Source organism: Dendrobates tinctorius, unplaced genomic scaffold (genome assembly GCF_039654945.1).
Source record: "Dendrobates tinctorius isolate UK_male_01 unplaced genomic scaffold, ASM3965494v1 ptg000070l, whole genome shotgun sequence".
NCBI classification, from domain to species: Eukaryota; Metazoa; Chordata; class Amphibia; order Anura; family Dendrobatidae; genus Dendrobates; species Dendrobates tinctorius.
In genome coordinates, this window is record NW_027361738.1 from 72,133,857 (window position 1) to 72,150,027 (window position 16,171).

Consider the following 16,171-nt stretch of genomic DNA (forward strand, 5'->3'; position numbering starts at 1 on the left):
CTGTGGCCTTGCAACGACACCTCAACATTTGCTGCTGTGCTAACCGGTGGGCTTACAGTGGGGGAAACAATGTAGCGTTGTTGACTACCTTCTTTGTGATCAGTTGCACATGTGGCACTTGAGGTTTGGTGTTGTGTCCACGCTTGCAAGTGCATGCTGGTTAAATGTCTAAGCATGCAACTGGTATTCAAATTTTTCAGATTTTTCCCTCGGCTAAAGGTCTTTGCGCACTTCTTACAGATAACCTTGGCCTGATCATGAGGATTTTGTTCAAAAAAGTGCCACACTGCACTCTTCCTACTTTGGCAGACATTTTGCGGCCAAGCACGCTGTGATCTTTTGACCGTCTGGACAAGCTGTCCAGCAACTCTTTTGATTTTTGGAACCTGTCTTTGGAGTGCTCCGGGCCTGCCAGATAACAGCTGTTGCGATGTCGATGTCTGCTGTGGATGCTCCTCCTCATCTGAGCTATTGGAAGCAGCACCCTCTTCCCCCAATGGATGCCAATCTGGGTCAACAACTGGGTCATCCATCACCTCCTCTTCAATGTCATGTGCACCTTCCTCTGTGTCACCGTGTATGGTGGTATAGTGTGCGGGAAGGGGCACCTGAGTCTCATCAGGGTCAGAATCTGGCTCTGACACACTGCGAGGACAATGTAGTGCTCTGAGTGAATGTACCAGCAGAATCATCCATCAGCGGCTGTGCATCAGTGCACTCCATGTCAGATTCATCTTGGCCTGGGTAATTCACCATTTCACTTGATAATCCAGGCATGGTATGTGAAAACAGCTCCATGGAGTAATCAGTAGTATGGCCTGCGTCATCCTTCAATCTTGGTTGGGGTGAAGGACACAAGGAAAGGTGTGGTTCATGAACATGAGCCTCCAATGACGACTCAGTGCTTTTATTTTTTACAACTTCAGAAGAGGAGGCGATAGAGCTGGAGGCTGAGTCAGCAATGTAAGACAAAACTTTTTCCTGAAGCTCTGGCTTTAAAAGCGGTTTGCCAACTCCTAGAAAACTAAGCCTTCGAGGCCTTGTGGAGCCAGACGATGACGCAGGCTCCTGCATTCGGTCCTATTTTGCTCTTGCCACTACCATCAGATCCACTACCAACACCATCATTACCAGCTGCCAACCCCCGCCCAATTCCACGGCCTCTTCCACCAGCCTTCCTCATTTTTGGTAGAAATGTAGACAAAATCCAACAAACTATATAGTAATGTAAAACAAGGTACAAGGTGTCTATAGGACAGGGGAGATTTTGAATTTCTGCAGACACTTGTGGACACTGGACACTTTTGGATTGTGTGAGGCCCACTGAATATCAGAGCGCTATGTCACAGGCTCGATGGCACAGGTGTGAAAAAAGTGACTACAGGATAAGGGAGATTTTGAATTTCTGCAGACACTAGTGGACACTGGACACTTTTGGATTGTGTGAGGCCCACTGAATATCAGAGCGCTATGTCACAGGCTCGATGGCACAGGTGTGAAAAAAGTGACTACAGGATAAGGGAGATTTTGAATTTCTGCAGACACTTGTGGACACTGGACACTTGGATTGTGTGAGGCCCACTGAATATCACAGTGCTATGTCACAGGCTCGATGGCACAGGTGTGAAAAAAGTGACTACAGGATAAGGGAGATTTTGAATTTCTGGGAGATTTTGAATTTCTGCAGACACTAGTGGACACTGGACACTTTTGGATTGTGTGAGGCCCACTGAATATCAGAGCGCTATGTCACAGGCTCGATGGCACAGGTGTGAAAAAAGTGACTACAGGATAAGGGAGATTTTGAATTTCTGCAGACACTAGTGGACGAACACTGGACACTTTTGGACTGTGTGAGGCCCACTGAATATCAGAGCGCTATGTCACAGGCTCGATGTCACAGGTGCGAAAAAAGTGACTACAGGATAAGGGAGATTTTGAATTTCTGCACACACTAGTGGACACTGGACACTTTTGGATTGTGTGAGGCCCACTGAATATTAGAGCGCTATGTCACAGGCTCGATGGCACAGGTGTGAAAAAAGTGACTACAGGATAAGGGAGATTTTGAATTTCTGCAGACACTAGTGGACACTGGACACTTTTGGATTGTGTGAGGCCCACTGAATATCAGAGCGCTATGTCACAGGCTCGATGGCACAGGTGTGAAAAAAGTGACTACAGGATAAGAGAGATTTTGAATTTCTGCAGACACTAGTGGACACTGGACACTTTTGGATTGTGTGAACCCACTGACGCTGTATGGTGTGAAAAAATGCACGCTCAGTACCTCAGCAGGACAAAAAAAAAAATTGGGATTGCTTTTAAAAAAGCAGTTTGCAGAGCAGTGGGGAAACAGCAATGCAGCTGTCAGGAAGCCTTAGAAGGCAGCCTAACAACCAACACCGCTGATCCACCACAATATAGCCTCCCCTTGCACTGCACACACAGTGACTGGTGTGTTGTACAGGCAAAATCGCTAGCAGCAGAAGCAGTTTTTTTTTCTTCTTCCCTGCCTAGCGCTCTCCCTACAGAATCAGCAACCTCTCCCGATGCTAAGATCAGCAGAAGTAAGTTGGCGGCCGGCGTGCATGCCCTTTTTTGATAACCCCTGTGACGCCCACCAAAGCAAGCCAATCACTTGCATGCCCTTCTGAAAGATGGTGGTGACCCCTGTCTATGTCATCACGTTGCCCACAGTGTCCGTGGATCCTGATTGGCTGAAAAAGAGCGCAAAACAAACTTTTGAAACGCGACTTTGGCGCGTAAGTCGCCGACCTCGTGGCCGACCTCATCCTAGGGTCGGGTTTCGTTTCATGAAACCCGACTTTGCCAAAAGTCGGCGACTTTTGAAATTTTTCGACCCGTTTCGCTCAACTCTAATTATTTCTCAAATTACTTGCTCCAAATTCAGCATCGAAGGAAGCTTCAGAATCATTGGATTATTTGGATGTTTTGCACTTATTGTGCTTTCTTGTCCATGAGTTACAAACTATCGTGAAAAGTAACTAATATACTGTAAATTGTTGGTGTAAATCCAGCAGTCTATACACAAGACAATACACAATCTGCCCACAAATGGGCAAGATGGGATAACCTACCGAAGGGAAAACCGGAGTAAGAGAGCTTTTTTCTTGGGGAAGGACTAGAAGAATGAACAGCAGAGCAGTTGGCATTCTCCTCAGGGGGTGCTGTTGTGAGTTCATTCTCTGGTTCACCAGTTGCGAGTTCTCCTTCCAGACTCCCTCTGGTGGTAACAGGAGGTAGAGAGGCTGATTTGTTCAGTGGAAATCTGCCATCTGAGAATGAGGATGACGATTGGATCTCAGGAGTCTTAGATTGGATTTAAGACAGCCGACACCCTATTCAGTTGCTGGTGATTCCTTCTGGCTTGTCAGCTCTTGGTTTTCAGCTCTGTTCCAGTCATCTAAAGCTAAGTTTTTCTGCTAATGTACACACTTGATTTTGTTGGTTTATTCAGTTTTTTTGGTGTGGTCAGCCAGCCCCTGCTGGGGGCTGTGCTGAATTTCCACTCTTATTTATCAGTATTTTGCAAATTGGCTTTTTGTCCCTTACTAGTTCGGTCTCTTTTTGCTCTGTCTCAGAATATTTCAGAGTGCTGATATAGTGGTAGAAGTCTAGTGACTTCAGGGTTAATTTTGCTATCAGAAGTGTTGGACATGATTTTTGTAGGGTTTTTTGCAGGTTGCAGACAGTGTCTCTCCTTTCCTTTCCTGTCTAGTTAGCTTGGGCCACATCATTTGCTCAGCCTATTTTCCTGCCTGTGTTTGTGCCTTCATCTTGTTTCACCGTCAATACATGTGTGGGGGCTATCTATTCCTTTGGGGTCTGCTCTAGGGCAGTTAGTTTTCCCTTTTCTTGCTTTAGGCTTATTTAACCCTCCGGCCGTGACGAGGCATATAGGAACATCGTAGGCACGCTCCACGGCTGCTGCTAGTTGTGTGGTAAGGTCAGGGATCTGCAATCTGCATAGTTACCAACCTCTCTGGTTTTCTGTGACTTAGCTTGTTTTGCCTTTTTCTCCTCGGTGACCCATTCATAACAGGGTGCAGTTTGTACAGGACTAGGAGCAGCAGAAAAAAAAATTAGTGCCTCCCAAAGGAAAGGAGAAGTGACAAAAATACAACAAGGCCAGTGAGAGAGTAGAGATGGTCTACTAGTCTGCACTGACAAGCAAAAGGGTAATAATGTTTTGAACTTTTGACTTTCAGGCGCCATATCTCACCATCTACCACTGATGGACTCAGACAGATAATACCCCCCTGTGCAAGAACAATATATGAACCCTTTGCAGACCAATAGCTTATCATAATGTACAATTCCACATGTTTTGGAGGCAGATGTGGTCCCTCTTACATCTCCAAGTTGTCCCAATGACATGTCCACTACTGCCATCCACTACAGCTTCGAATGTGAGACTACCTTCACTACCATGCAGGGACATGACAAGAACTGTCATAACTAATCATAAGCTAAATAGTTGCAAGTCAAATTTATGTATGAGATAGCCAAGTAGCCAAGTTGGTTGTCTATAAAATGATGGTAGTCTCAAATTCGAAGCAGCAGTAGATGGTGAGATATGGAACCTGAAAGTCAAAAGTTCAAAACATTGTTACCCTTTTGCTCGTCAGTGTACATTCGGTATTTTTGAAGATACACGTAAGAAGGGATCTAGTTCAGTAGCTTCAAAATGGCCGGATTCCTGTGTTTTCCTCCAGGTGTAAGGGTCAAACAGAATCAGAGAAGAACATCGAAGCCAGCCAAGCTAGGCAAATGCAGAGAGACATTGCAATATTGAAAGGGCACCTGGTGTACCAACAACATGATTAATTGTAAAGTCACTTTCATAGAGAATATATTCCCAGAACTCAAATTAAAATCCAATCTTTTACTTTAACAGGGACACATCATTACAGTAATAGAAAGTTTTATGTTATGATATTACTTTAATATCCATGCCATGACCGGGAACATGAATTTTGACTATGTTTTGACTTGTTCCCATTAAATAAATGATTGTATTTCAGTTTGAGGGCCGGGAACATACTCTTTCTAAAAGTGCATCAGCCTGGGGTACAGCAATGTAAACCCATGTGCCAAGGAAGCATGCATGATCTGAGGGCAATAGTAAGGTTGGACATGGTTCTGTTGTGGTATATTGTCCTAGATCATAGATAAAGATAGTGGCAGCTTAAGGACTGTCCATCGTTTAAGTTTGAAAACTGTACTTCATGTTTACTAATTACTACTCATTTGTTGGACTGTATTTTAAGACTTGGACTCATAGTGAACTTGTCATTTGTATAGCGTCTTGGAAGTGAAAGAGAAGGACGAGTTAACCTCAGCTTGCATAGCGTCAGTCCTCACATTACAACTTGGCACAGCGCGGTAGAGTAGGATATCAGCATGATGACTGAAGGAGCTGCATCTTCCTCCATTTCATCCCATGGTACCGGTAGGAGACTTTCTCAACCACCCACTCAGGTTTAATGAGATTTGAAGACAAAACTAGCCCCCAATATGCTAAAAAGTGAAGCAGTAAGGACAGTGTTGTTTCTTCAAGAAAGGCACAAGAAGACATTCAATAACTTTTCACATGTCTTGGATAATACCGTTTGTAGATCTGCTTGGAAAACAGTTCTTTGTCCATCACCAAAAAGAAAGTGAAATGTAGCCCCAATTCGTTAATGGTCTCCAAGATTTAATCGTGACACTGAAACGTAAAGAAGAGCAGTGGACCATGACTTTCCGGGAAGTTGATGTTGTGCCTACAAGCCAGTTTATCCTAAGGGTAAGCAGTCAGCCTCTGCGGAGCGCACTGCGAGAAAAGTTGGAATAGGAATCTGGTCTCATGGTATACCGGGTGCTGATGGAAGCAGAAATTAAAGAAAAAGATTTAGGACAGTCGCTGCAACTCAATGGGTAGAAGTGGTGTCGGAAAAAGACACATGAAAATTAAATCCTTGAAGGAAATGGTAAAAAGAAAAACCTAAGCACTGCAAAAAGACAAAGTACTGCTCCAGAAACCGGGCCTGGACAGATGCCAGTTTGCCATCAGCTAAGTGAAGGAGGCTAGTGAAGTAAGACATAACACTCAGCCCCTCTGTGACACGACTGCTAACCAATAAGGCTTAGGGCCCCATTACACGCTTCAATGTCCCAGCGATCCCACCAAGGATCGGACGTGGATGGTATCGCTGGGACATAGTTACTGATCGCTGGTGAGCTGTCACATAGACAGACTCACCAGCGATCAGGACCAGCGAGCAAGCTGGTATCCAAGGTAAACAGCGGGTAACTGAGAGCCGCACGGCTCTTAGATACCCGCTGTTTACCCTGGATACCAGCTCCCAACGTCGCTGATCGTTGGTCTCTCACTGTCACACGCAGCGATGTGTGCTGCCCAGTGGGAGACCAACGACAGAATTATGGCCCAGACCATTAGGCAACGATTAACGATCAGCCAACTGATCGTTGATCGTTGTTACATGTCACAAGCAACGATGTCGTTTCGACATCGCTGCAACGTCACCAAACTGGTGACGTTGCAACGATATTGTTCACAATATCGCTGTGTGTAACGGGCCTTTAATCTGGAGACTGCTGGAGAAACTTTTGACCCATGCTCTCTGATAGACACAAAAGACTTAGCTGAGGAATTTCCTATAGTTATGGCCAAGTTTATTTGAGTTAAGTTATTCTCTTTGGTAGACACTGGGTCTTAAATCACAACTGTCCCTAACAGTGTTTAAAGCACAATTCTCATCTGTGCAGTGTGATGGAAGAGCATCTTGGGGTACACTCTACTACTACGAATAGCCTACCAATGCCTATCCCTGGAAATTTCAATTTGGGGCTGAGACCAATGTAAGGTGTGACTGACGGTGGTGGAGGATGTAGTGGACTCCAATGTTCTTGATCGGAACTAGATGACCAGTTGGTTTAGACTAAAATACTGAATATGTGTCTCCAGCAGTAAACATGGATGGCCTTGCAGAAGACACTGAAGCAGTGCCAAATTCAGAAGGTGTTACTGGTTCTACCTGGGCAAGCTGACTGTGTAAAGGAGACACACTATGCACTGCTGGAAAGACATGCATCCTTAATATCCTTACCAATTGGTACTAGTCAAGAATTAATAGGGGCCACAAGGAAGGGCAATCTGTAGCTCAAGCCCTACGTGCCATGCAGGCCAGACAAGTTCTATTGACTATGGTGAATGTCACTCAGACCGTGATCCTTACATAGTATGAATACCATTAATTATTCGAAGATGTGAGTACAACTGATATTAGAGTATATGAGAATAGCCGCACTCTCCGTCAAGTTTTCCTGTCATAATACGGAAGTGGATTGCCAGGCCTTTCTTCCGCGCAGTAATGTGACTCCCGTAAAGGAGTCACATTGAAATACAACACAAAGTAGACAAAAATATTGACTACTGCCAGGTACAACCAGTCCGGGACACATTTGAGATGGATGGGGACGAACTGAAAGGGAAAAGACTTGAACCTACTTGCATTAATGATCACCCAAGACGCAGTAACATCAGAAGACAACAGGAGAATAGCTACAGTATGGTCAAATCAACAGTGAAGTCGCTAGACATTTCACTGGCGATGAAGACATGGCTCGTACGTAGTTTGGTCTTTACTCTAGTAACATATGGATGCAAAACCTTGAAGATAAAGAAAGAAGATTCAATGCCTTCGAAATGTGGTGTTGGAGAAGTATATTATTAATACCATGGATGGCAAGAAGAACCTACAATTCTATTTTAGAACAAATCAAGGCAGACGTCACTCGAAGCAAAGATCACCAAGCTTCAACTTGCCTACTTTGGACACATCATGCAATCACTGGAGAAGGACATCATGGTCAGACGAATAGAAGAAGCAAGGCGAAGAGGAAGACCAGTAACCTGATGGCTTGATACTATTAAGATAACAGTGGAGAAGACCCAGGTGGACCTATCTAGGCTAATACAAGATTGATTTTCCTATAGAGTAGAGTGTTCATCCTTCAAGTCGCCATGCCTCGAGATCGAGCTGAAGGCCATTAAATTAAAAATTTAAATAAAGAATAGCTCAGCCCACAAAGATAAGCAATTACAGAGGGACATTGCAACTCTGAAAGGGCACCTGGCGTACATGAAACAGTATTATTAGTAAGCCTATTGTCTTGGATTGTACCCAATGACTGTGTGAACACTTCCAGTCTAAGAAGTTATAACTATTTAAATAGGTAATCCATTATTTTATACCACATTATTAATGGGCTCAAGGTGGTGAAAAAAAACAAAACAATACTCACTCCAGTGTTTTTTTACACCATCAAGGGCCCATTAACAATCTGTTACTAAGTAGTGGACAACCCCTTTGAAATCAGAGACTGTACTACATGTTGATTAGTTGCCATTGATTTGGAGGACTGTATAAAAAGAAGAGCGCTCATACTGAACTCTTACTGTTTCTTAAAAATTGAGTATCATCAGTGTGTCCAAAGCTTGCAGGGCCCTAGTCCTCACACTACGAAAGCAGAGAGTTTTACTAGAGTATTACTAGAGTATTTGTAGGGGGTTGAGTTCTGAATACAATGCAAAAATAGGGTGGAATTCCAATGTGTGATAATTTTTTTAGTCAGTTTTGCTTGTAGCTGCACTGTGATTATTTGTGCCAAATTTATCAAAGGGCCACACAGCGGTTGGTAAATCTGTCACATCTTTATCTATATAACATTTCTTTCTAGCTTTTTCCACTTTTTATGCCACCTTTATACTGGAGTCACCTTTCACTTTTGGTGCAACTTTTTTAAAAGTTGGAAATGTATAAATGTGAATATAAAAATAACATATACTGTGACTTCAAAATATAAAGAAAAAAAAAATACAATGCGCCCCTGAATATAAAAAATACACTGTGCCTCCTGAAAATTAAGAAAAAAATACGGTATAAAAAAATACCTTATATTCAGGACTACCCTGAAAATAAAAAAAAAATACTGTGCCCCCGAATGTAAAGAAAAAATACACTGTGGCCCCTGTGGCACAGTGACATGATTGTATCACCAGTGTGATCTAGGAGAAGATGTGATGGCACCAGACAGAACACTGAATATCACTTTTTTCCAGTCCCTCTGCTGCATTCAATTGTACCCACAGAGGCAATATAATAATAAATCAGCGGTACTCGGGCTCCCGACACCATTTTGAACCAGAGTGTTGCAGCGCCCCTTGGGGCAGTGGCCTCCTGGTTGGGAAACCATGATAAATGTTCAGAATTATTATATGTTATATAATAATATGATATCATAAATTTGGTTTCGCATAGAGCAGTAATTTACATTTACACCCCGTATAGTATCATCATGTGCGGAGCCCATTGACGGCACCCTGCTCTGCAGCACGTATCCGTTATCAGGTGACGTGATAAATGTTGGTATATCTGACAAATACAGGCTTCCAGTTGTCTCTGAAATCATAGATTTGTGTTTTCTTGTATAATATTGCAATACGTTTTATGGAATCTAAAAAATAACTTATGTTTACATACAGTCATAAAATCTTCCACTGGCTGTAGAATTAAAGGGAATCTCCACCGTTTCGAGGTCAAAGTTCCATTTTTCTAAGCCCCCTCTAGGGTGTCTGCAGGCAACATAATTTCTATTATGTAACCCTTTGTCTATGCAGGAGATTTAGAGCTATTTATGTGGGGGGGAAAGAGCTCTAATCTCAATCTATTGAGACATCTGTTCTGGTGCCTACCCATCCTGTCTCTGCTTCTGTCAGCAGATGGAGCAGCACACTTGTTGCAGGCTATGTAAGGCAACAACTCTTGTTCACTGTTCTCTGGGACTCGTAGTTCCGTCTGTGATGGGAGATGAAGAGTTAACTTTTGATGGTGTTTGCTTTCTCCTGTTTGACCTGGGCCAGGCTGAAAACTATTTAAGCTCCTGAAAGTCTGCTGCCACTGCCAGTTATAATTTGACTAGCTTCAGTGAATATCCTGATTTGCGATCCAGTTGACATTTCTGACTTTTGACCTTGGGTTGTTGCTTTTGACTACTCTCCTGCCTTAAAATTTTGGTCCTGAACTATCCTCATGGCTCTGACCCGGCTCCTGGACCTATCTGTTTGCATCCTGCACCACCGAACATCTGTTGACTCCGTGGCCTGAGCCTTGGGGTCCCTGTTCTGTCCGGATCCCTGCACTTAAAGGGTGAAGACCAGAACAACCACTGGAATATGGAATGTGGAGTAGCTAGCGTCAAGCCTGCATGCCCTTTCAATGTAGCTCTTAATTAGGATGCTGCGTCTATCAGATGAGCAGGACAGGACGTTATATTGCCAGTTATTATTTTGCCTCCTCTGGATAAATTAAATTGCTAAATATTTTCAGCCTAAAACAAATAATCATATACGCTTTTGATGTTAATATAACAAGTAGTCATTAATAAAATAATAAAAATAAAAAAAACTCATACTAACCTCCCTGACTGGTAGTTTTGGGTCATTCATGGTGTGTTTCTAGTGTGTGCTTAAACATTCTAATATCTGATTGGTATGGAAGGTCACAGGTAATCTTCTAACCTGTACAATTTGACAACTTGGAACTTTTTCAATGGTCGGCCGCCTGTATAAGGAATAATTGAGTTTGAATTACAGCACCATTATTTGTACTTGATCACGACCATATACATCCATTCTTTTGGAGCAGGTCCTCTCTGGAAAAACACAAAACAGTTGGTCAAAAATGCTTAAAAGATTCTACCTATTCATTTGTATTGTAAAATCAGTTTGCTGGTCACAAAGTTCAACTTTTTGATTGTTTTTCTTCAGGTTTTCATTTTTTTTTTTAAACTGTTGTGAGAAAAGAAACTAAGAATCGTTCGTATCCTTATGGAAAATGCTCCACACTAGGCACTGTCTAATGAAAAGGCTATAAAAAAAAGTCCTGAAAATATACTCTGCGTCCACTAGGTTTTTACTAGGCTTTTTGAGAGGAAACAAAACAGAACCATCAGCATTTTTGAGTAAAATAAAAACGGTTTCCACTTAACTTTCGGTTCAGTTTCTGCAACAAAAACTCCTCAACATGCACCGAACGACTTTTTTTTTTCAGATGTACTCTACCACAGAAACATTCTGAAAAACCTATCAAAAAAACGTTCAAAAGACTGAACGCATGCATTTCTGCGTAAAAGCGACTTGCTGTGCACATGTTAAGGCTTTTGAACATGCTTTAACCCCTTCGGGTTTATAAAAACCGCTAAGTGGTTAAAAGAAGTGACCCGACCATTCTTCTGGCGTTTTCAGCTCGGGAAACACTCTCCAAGTTCAAACGACGCCCAGAAGATGACCGGATTTTTTTTTGGATTGTTTTGCCATTGATCTTTCTTAAAAAAAAACCATAGCAGTTTCTTTATTATTCAATTCAGTGAAAAAAAAACAACAACCGTAAAACAACATTACGGCTGTGTGCGCACAACATCTTTTAAACTCAGGCGAACCATCGAGTTTTTCAAGAAGAAGACGCTTCAGAAAACTCTGGAGTTTTTCTTATTAATGTGTCTTTTGTGTTGTTTTTTTCTGTCATTTCCTGAGTGTTTTTTGGATGGTTTTGTTTTCCAGTCATTTTTTTTTTCACTCCATTGAATATTGAAGAAATCAGTTGCATTTTCTTTTAAGGCAAAACACTGGCAAAACGCTCCAGAACACGTCCAGGCGTCTTTTGAGCTCTTTCATTGACTTGTATTGTAAAGTACAGAGTGTCTTCCGAGTGGAAAATGCCAGAAAAACGGTAATGACTGTACTATAGCCAAAAATGTCACTTATCTGGTGCATTACGGTACCTTGACTCCAGATGACCAAGAGAGACATCAGACGTTATGGCTCTGAATAAATAGAATTTCATTCTAGGTGAAGTCATAAACTGTTGTACTTATTACAGAGGGAGAGGAGAGAGGATCCTTGTGTCGTTGCTCCTCCTCGCAGTCTCGACACAAGGACACGAACACGGGATCAGTTTTGACCATGGTGTTCCTCTACAACTTGATACGATGCCGTTCTTTAGAATCATGTAACACCACGTGGAAACAGAAGTCTGAATATTTCAAAAACGTAATTTTGTGAAACTTGAATGTTTGCAGGTGGCTGGTCCTTGCCATCGCTATGTGTCGCTTCTACATTGAAAAAGGAACACACAAGGGGCTGTACAAGACTATTCAGAAGACACTTAAATTTTTCCAGACATTTGCTTTACTTGAGGTAAATCGCTTGCTATTGCTTGGTGTGTTGAATGTAGATGTCCACACGGGGTAGAATTGCTGCAGATTTTACTTTCAAATTTGCAAAGGTAAAATCCGCAGGGGATAACAGTACATCCACTCTTCCGTCAAGGTTTTCTACAAGATTTTGAAAGTGATGTGGGAATTACGGTACATTCACAATCCGTGTACTATTTTGTCCCATAATTGTTGGATAGTTATGTGATAGGGATATTGTGAAGTCACTCGATTTTTCCACACCAAACCCGTCCAACCGTGCCTTTATGGGCCTTGGAAGCATATGGCTGTGTGAAAGGTCATTTTGTGATATAATGTTACTTTTACCATTCACTACAAATAAGGGGCGAAACCCTGAAAATCACGTACTATGCATTTCCCAGGGGTTCACCACATGCAGATTCATTCATCACATGTCCAGATAGGGAAAGGATGTTCATCACTTCAGAGAACGAATTTCCGCTGCTCTAGTGTCCAGTGGTGGGCTGCTAACACTAGGCATGGTGCACCTTAAATGATAGGGGCCAATTGGAAACATGGGACTACCAGTGTTTATTTATGGAGACTGCATGGACCTGTGCTTGATGTTATGCAACTGCATGCATTGTGTGTGTCTGACACCTGAACTCAATAATCAGATTTTGTGTCCGCATTCAATTTATGGAGAACAATATCTGGCCTCACTACTTACCGTAATCATTGAATTCAGGATTCTGATTCAGTCCCATTGCATCCAGTGTATAACATCAGTCACCATTGCTTCCCAGTGTATAACAACCAACCCCTCACCCCGGTGTATAAACATCTGCCCCCTCGCCCCCCCCAGTGTATAACACTCAGCCCCTCACCCCCCCCCGGTGTGTAACATCCAATCCCTTGCTCCCCAGTGTATAACATTAAAATCCCTCACCGCTGGTATATAATACCTGACCCCTCGCTCCCCGGTGTAAACATCTGGCCCCTCGCTCCCCGGTGTATGTATCCGGCCCCTCGCTCCCCGATGTATAACATCCAATCCCTCACCACCGGTGTATAACATGTGACTCCTTGCTCCCTGGTGTATACCATCCAATCCCTCATCGCCGGTGTATACATCCGGCCCCTCACTCGCCGGTGTATAACATCCAATCCCTAACCGCCGGTGTATAAGATCTGACTCCTCGCTCCCCGGTGTATAACATTCAATCCTTCATCGTGGGTGTTTACATCCTGCCCCTCGCTCCCTGGTGTATAACATCCAATCCCTCATCGCCGGTGTATAACATCTGGTCCATCGCTCCTCAGTGTACAACATCCAATCCCTCACCACTGGTGTATAACATCTGGTCCATCACTCCCCAGTGTATAATATCCAATCCCTCACCGTCGGTGTATAACATCTGGTCCATCGCTCCCCAGTATATAACATCCAATTCCTCGCCGCCAGTGTATAACATCCTGTCCCTCGTTTCCCAGTGTATAACATCCGACCCCTCGCTCCCCGCTGTATAACATCCGGCCCTTTGCTCCCCGGTGTATATGGGTCACCCTCCCAGGGCTGTGGGGTACTCGGTACCGGACCGGTCTCTCAAAGGGGAATGTCACAGCAGCGGTCACCCGGTCCGTGGCCCTGGGCGCCCATGTAAAAGGGGTTAAGTGATGGAATAAAGTTTATGAGTGAATGATTTGTGACGCCACCTGTGGTGCTCGTCAAATAGGGGGTTAAGCCGACGCTGCCGGCAGATCCTCTGGGACAGATGGTGTAAGGCAGCAAGGTGTATTGGCTCCCCACAGGTAGAGCTGTAATCCCAGGGCAGTGAGGATAGGTGTTGAGGAAGAGGGTGCAGTGTCTGGCACAGGGATGAAGCAGTGCTGACGGGGTTGCAGGAAGAAGGCAAGGACACAACAGGGTGCAGTTTCTTTATCTTTACTTTGCTTGGCAAATGCAGTCCAGGGTCCAGATTACAGATGGCACAGGAGTTGGCTAGCCTGGAAGCAACTTAGGAATCTCTCTATGCAGATGGGTTGTGTAGTCTCCTTCCTAGCGCTTATTTTTAGGTACTTCCAGTACTGTGTTACACTGAAGTTCCACTTGCTTATTCTCTTTAGAACTTCCTCATATGGCAGACAGCTGTATCCTTCCTCTTCTGGCTCACACGTCGCTGTTGTGCCTCCGAGTCTTATGTGGGAATAGAGCATTTACAGCTTCCTATTCCTCCGGTTTCTGTTGCAGGACCATCAGTGTCCGTACAGCCTTGGAGACCGGGCTCCAGATCATGCGCTATAGCTGGGAGTGAGCCTGAACTCTCTGCTCAATCTCCCAGCTCTTCTCCTCCACGTCCACAAACGTTACCCTCCTCACACGAACTCCCTCTCATTTTCCCTCCTGGCCCCCAGAGAGTAGCTCCTCCCCCAGTTTTGGTTCAGAGCTCCCTCTGCTGACCTGGAATGGAAACTGTGTTATGTGTTGTGGTTAACTGCCAGAGAGATCCTTTATTGCTTCCAAGCATGACATCACACTCCCTAGGAGGAAGGCAATGCCACTGTGGCGACCATACTCCTGGGGGCGCTACATATACATCTGGCCCCTCGCTCCCCGGTGTATATATCCAGCCCCTCGCTCCCCGGTGTATAACATCCAATCCCTCACCACCGGTGTATAACATGTGACTAATTGCTCCCTGGTGTATACCATCCAATCCCTCATCGCCGGTGTATACATCCGGCCCCTCACTCGCCGGTGTATAACATCCAATCCCTAACCACCGGTGTATAAGATCTGACTCCTCGCTCCCCGGTCTATAACATCCAATCCTTCATCGCGAGTGTATACATCCGGCCCCTCGCTCCCTGGTGTATAACATCCAATCCCTCACCGCCGGTGTATAACATCCAATCCCTCGCCACCAGTGTATACATTCGGCCCCTTGCTCCCTGGTGTATAACACTTGGAGCTTCATGGCCGAGCAGCTGCATGCAGCCTTATATCATCAAGCACAATGCCAAGTGCTGAATAGAGTGGTGTAAAACAGCCGCCATTGGACTCTGAAGTGGTTGAAACGTGTCCTGTGTAGTGATGGATCACGCTTATCTATCAGGAGTCTGATGGACGAGTCTGTGTTTGGCGAACGCCAGGAGAATGTTACCTACTTGACTGTATTGTACTGTTTGATGGAGGAGGGATAAGGCTATCGGATTGTTTTTCTAGGGTTGACTTCGGCTCCTTAGTTCCAGAGAAGAAAAGTCTTAATCCTTCATCAAACAAGACATTGTGGACAATTGTAGCTTCCAACTTTGTGAGTTCCAACTCAGTTCGGGGAAAGAACTTTTCTATTCCCCATGACCACAAAGTCTATAAAGTCATGGTTGATGGAGTTCCGTGGTGAAGAATATGACCAGCCTCGCAGAGCTCGGACCTCAACCCTATCCATCACTTTTGGGATGAATTAGAAAGGAAATAGTGGAAAAGTGCATGGGTGAATGCAGCCGGCAAATTCATCATAATTTACACTACTAAAGTGACCATCCAAACCCTGACTGGAACATGTTTCTTGCCTTGGCGTATGGCACCACATTGAGCACATCTTACTCTCGCTTACTGTTCAGGGCCCTAGTGTCTTCATGTATGTGTATTTTTATTAAATTATGACTATTTTCAGATCTGACGTGTATCATTATTCTCTATTTCAGTTGGTTCACTGCGCACTTGGTGAGTATACTCTTTTCTATTAAGCATTGTGCTCCAAAAAATATACTTAGGCGATTCTTACACATTAGGTTTTGATCACACATCTGTATTTTCTCTCATCCAAGAAAATCAGTCCAATTATGTTAATCGCACGCTAATCTGAGAGTTTGATCAGAGTGTAATCAATGTGTGATACAATTC

The 16,171-nt window shown here is 43.9% G+C and overlaps 1 protein-coding gene across 2 annotated transcripts in view; it reads left to right on the plus strand.

The window, feature by feature from the left end:
* HACD1 (3-hydroxyacyl-CoA dehydratase 1) overlaps positions 1 to 16,171 on the plus strand; it is a 67,670-nt gene that overhangs the window by 27,229 nt on the left and 24,270 nt on the right. For both annotated transcript variants that reach the window (XM_073581873.1, XM_073581872.1), the window contains exons 2-3: positions 12,169 to 12,286; positions 15,973 to 15,991. In XM_073581873.1, coding sequence (XP_073437974.1) covers positions 12,169 to 12,286; positions 15,973 to 15,991 — 137 coding nt within the window. The remainder of the gene's footprint in view (positions 1 to 12,168; positions 12,287 to 15,972; positions 15,992 to 16,171) is intronic.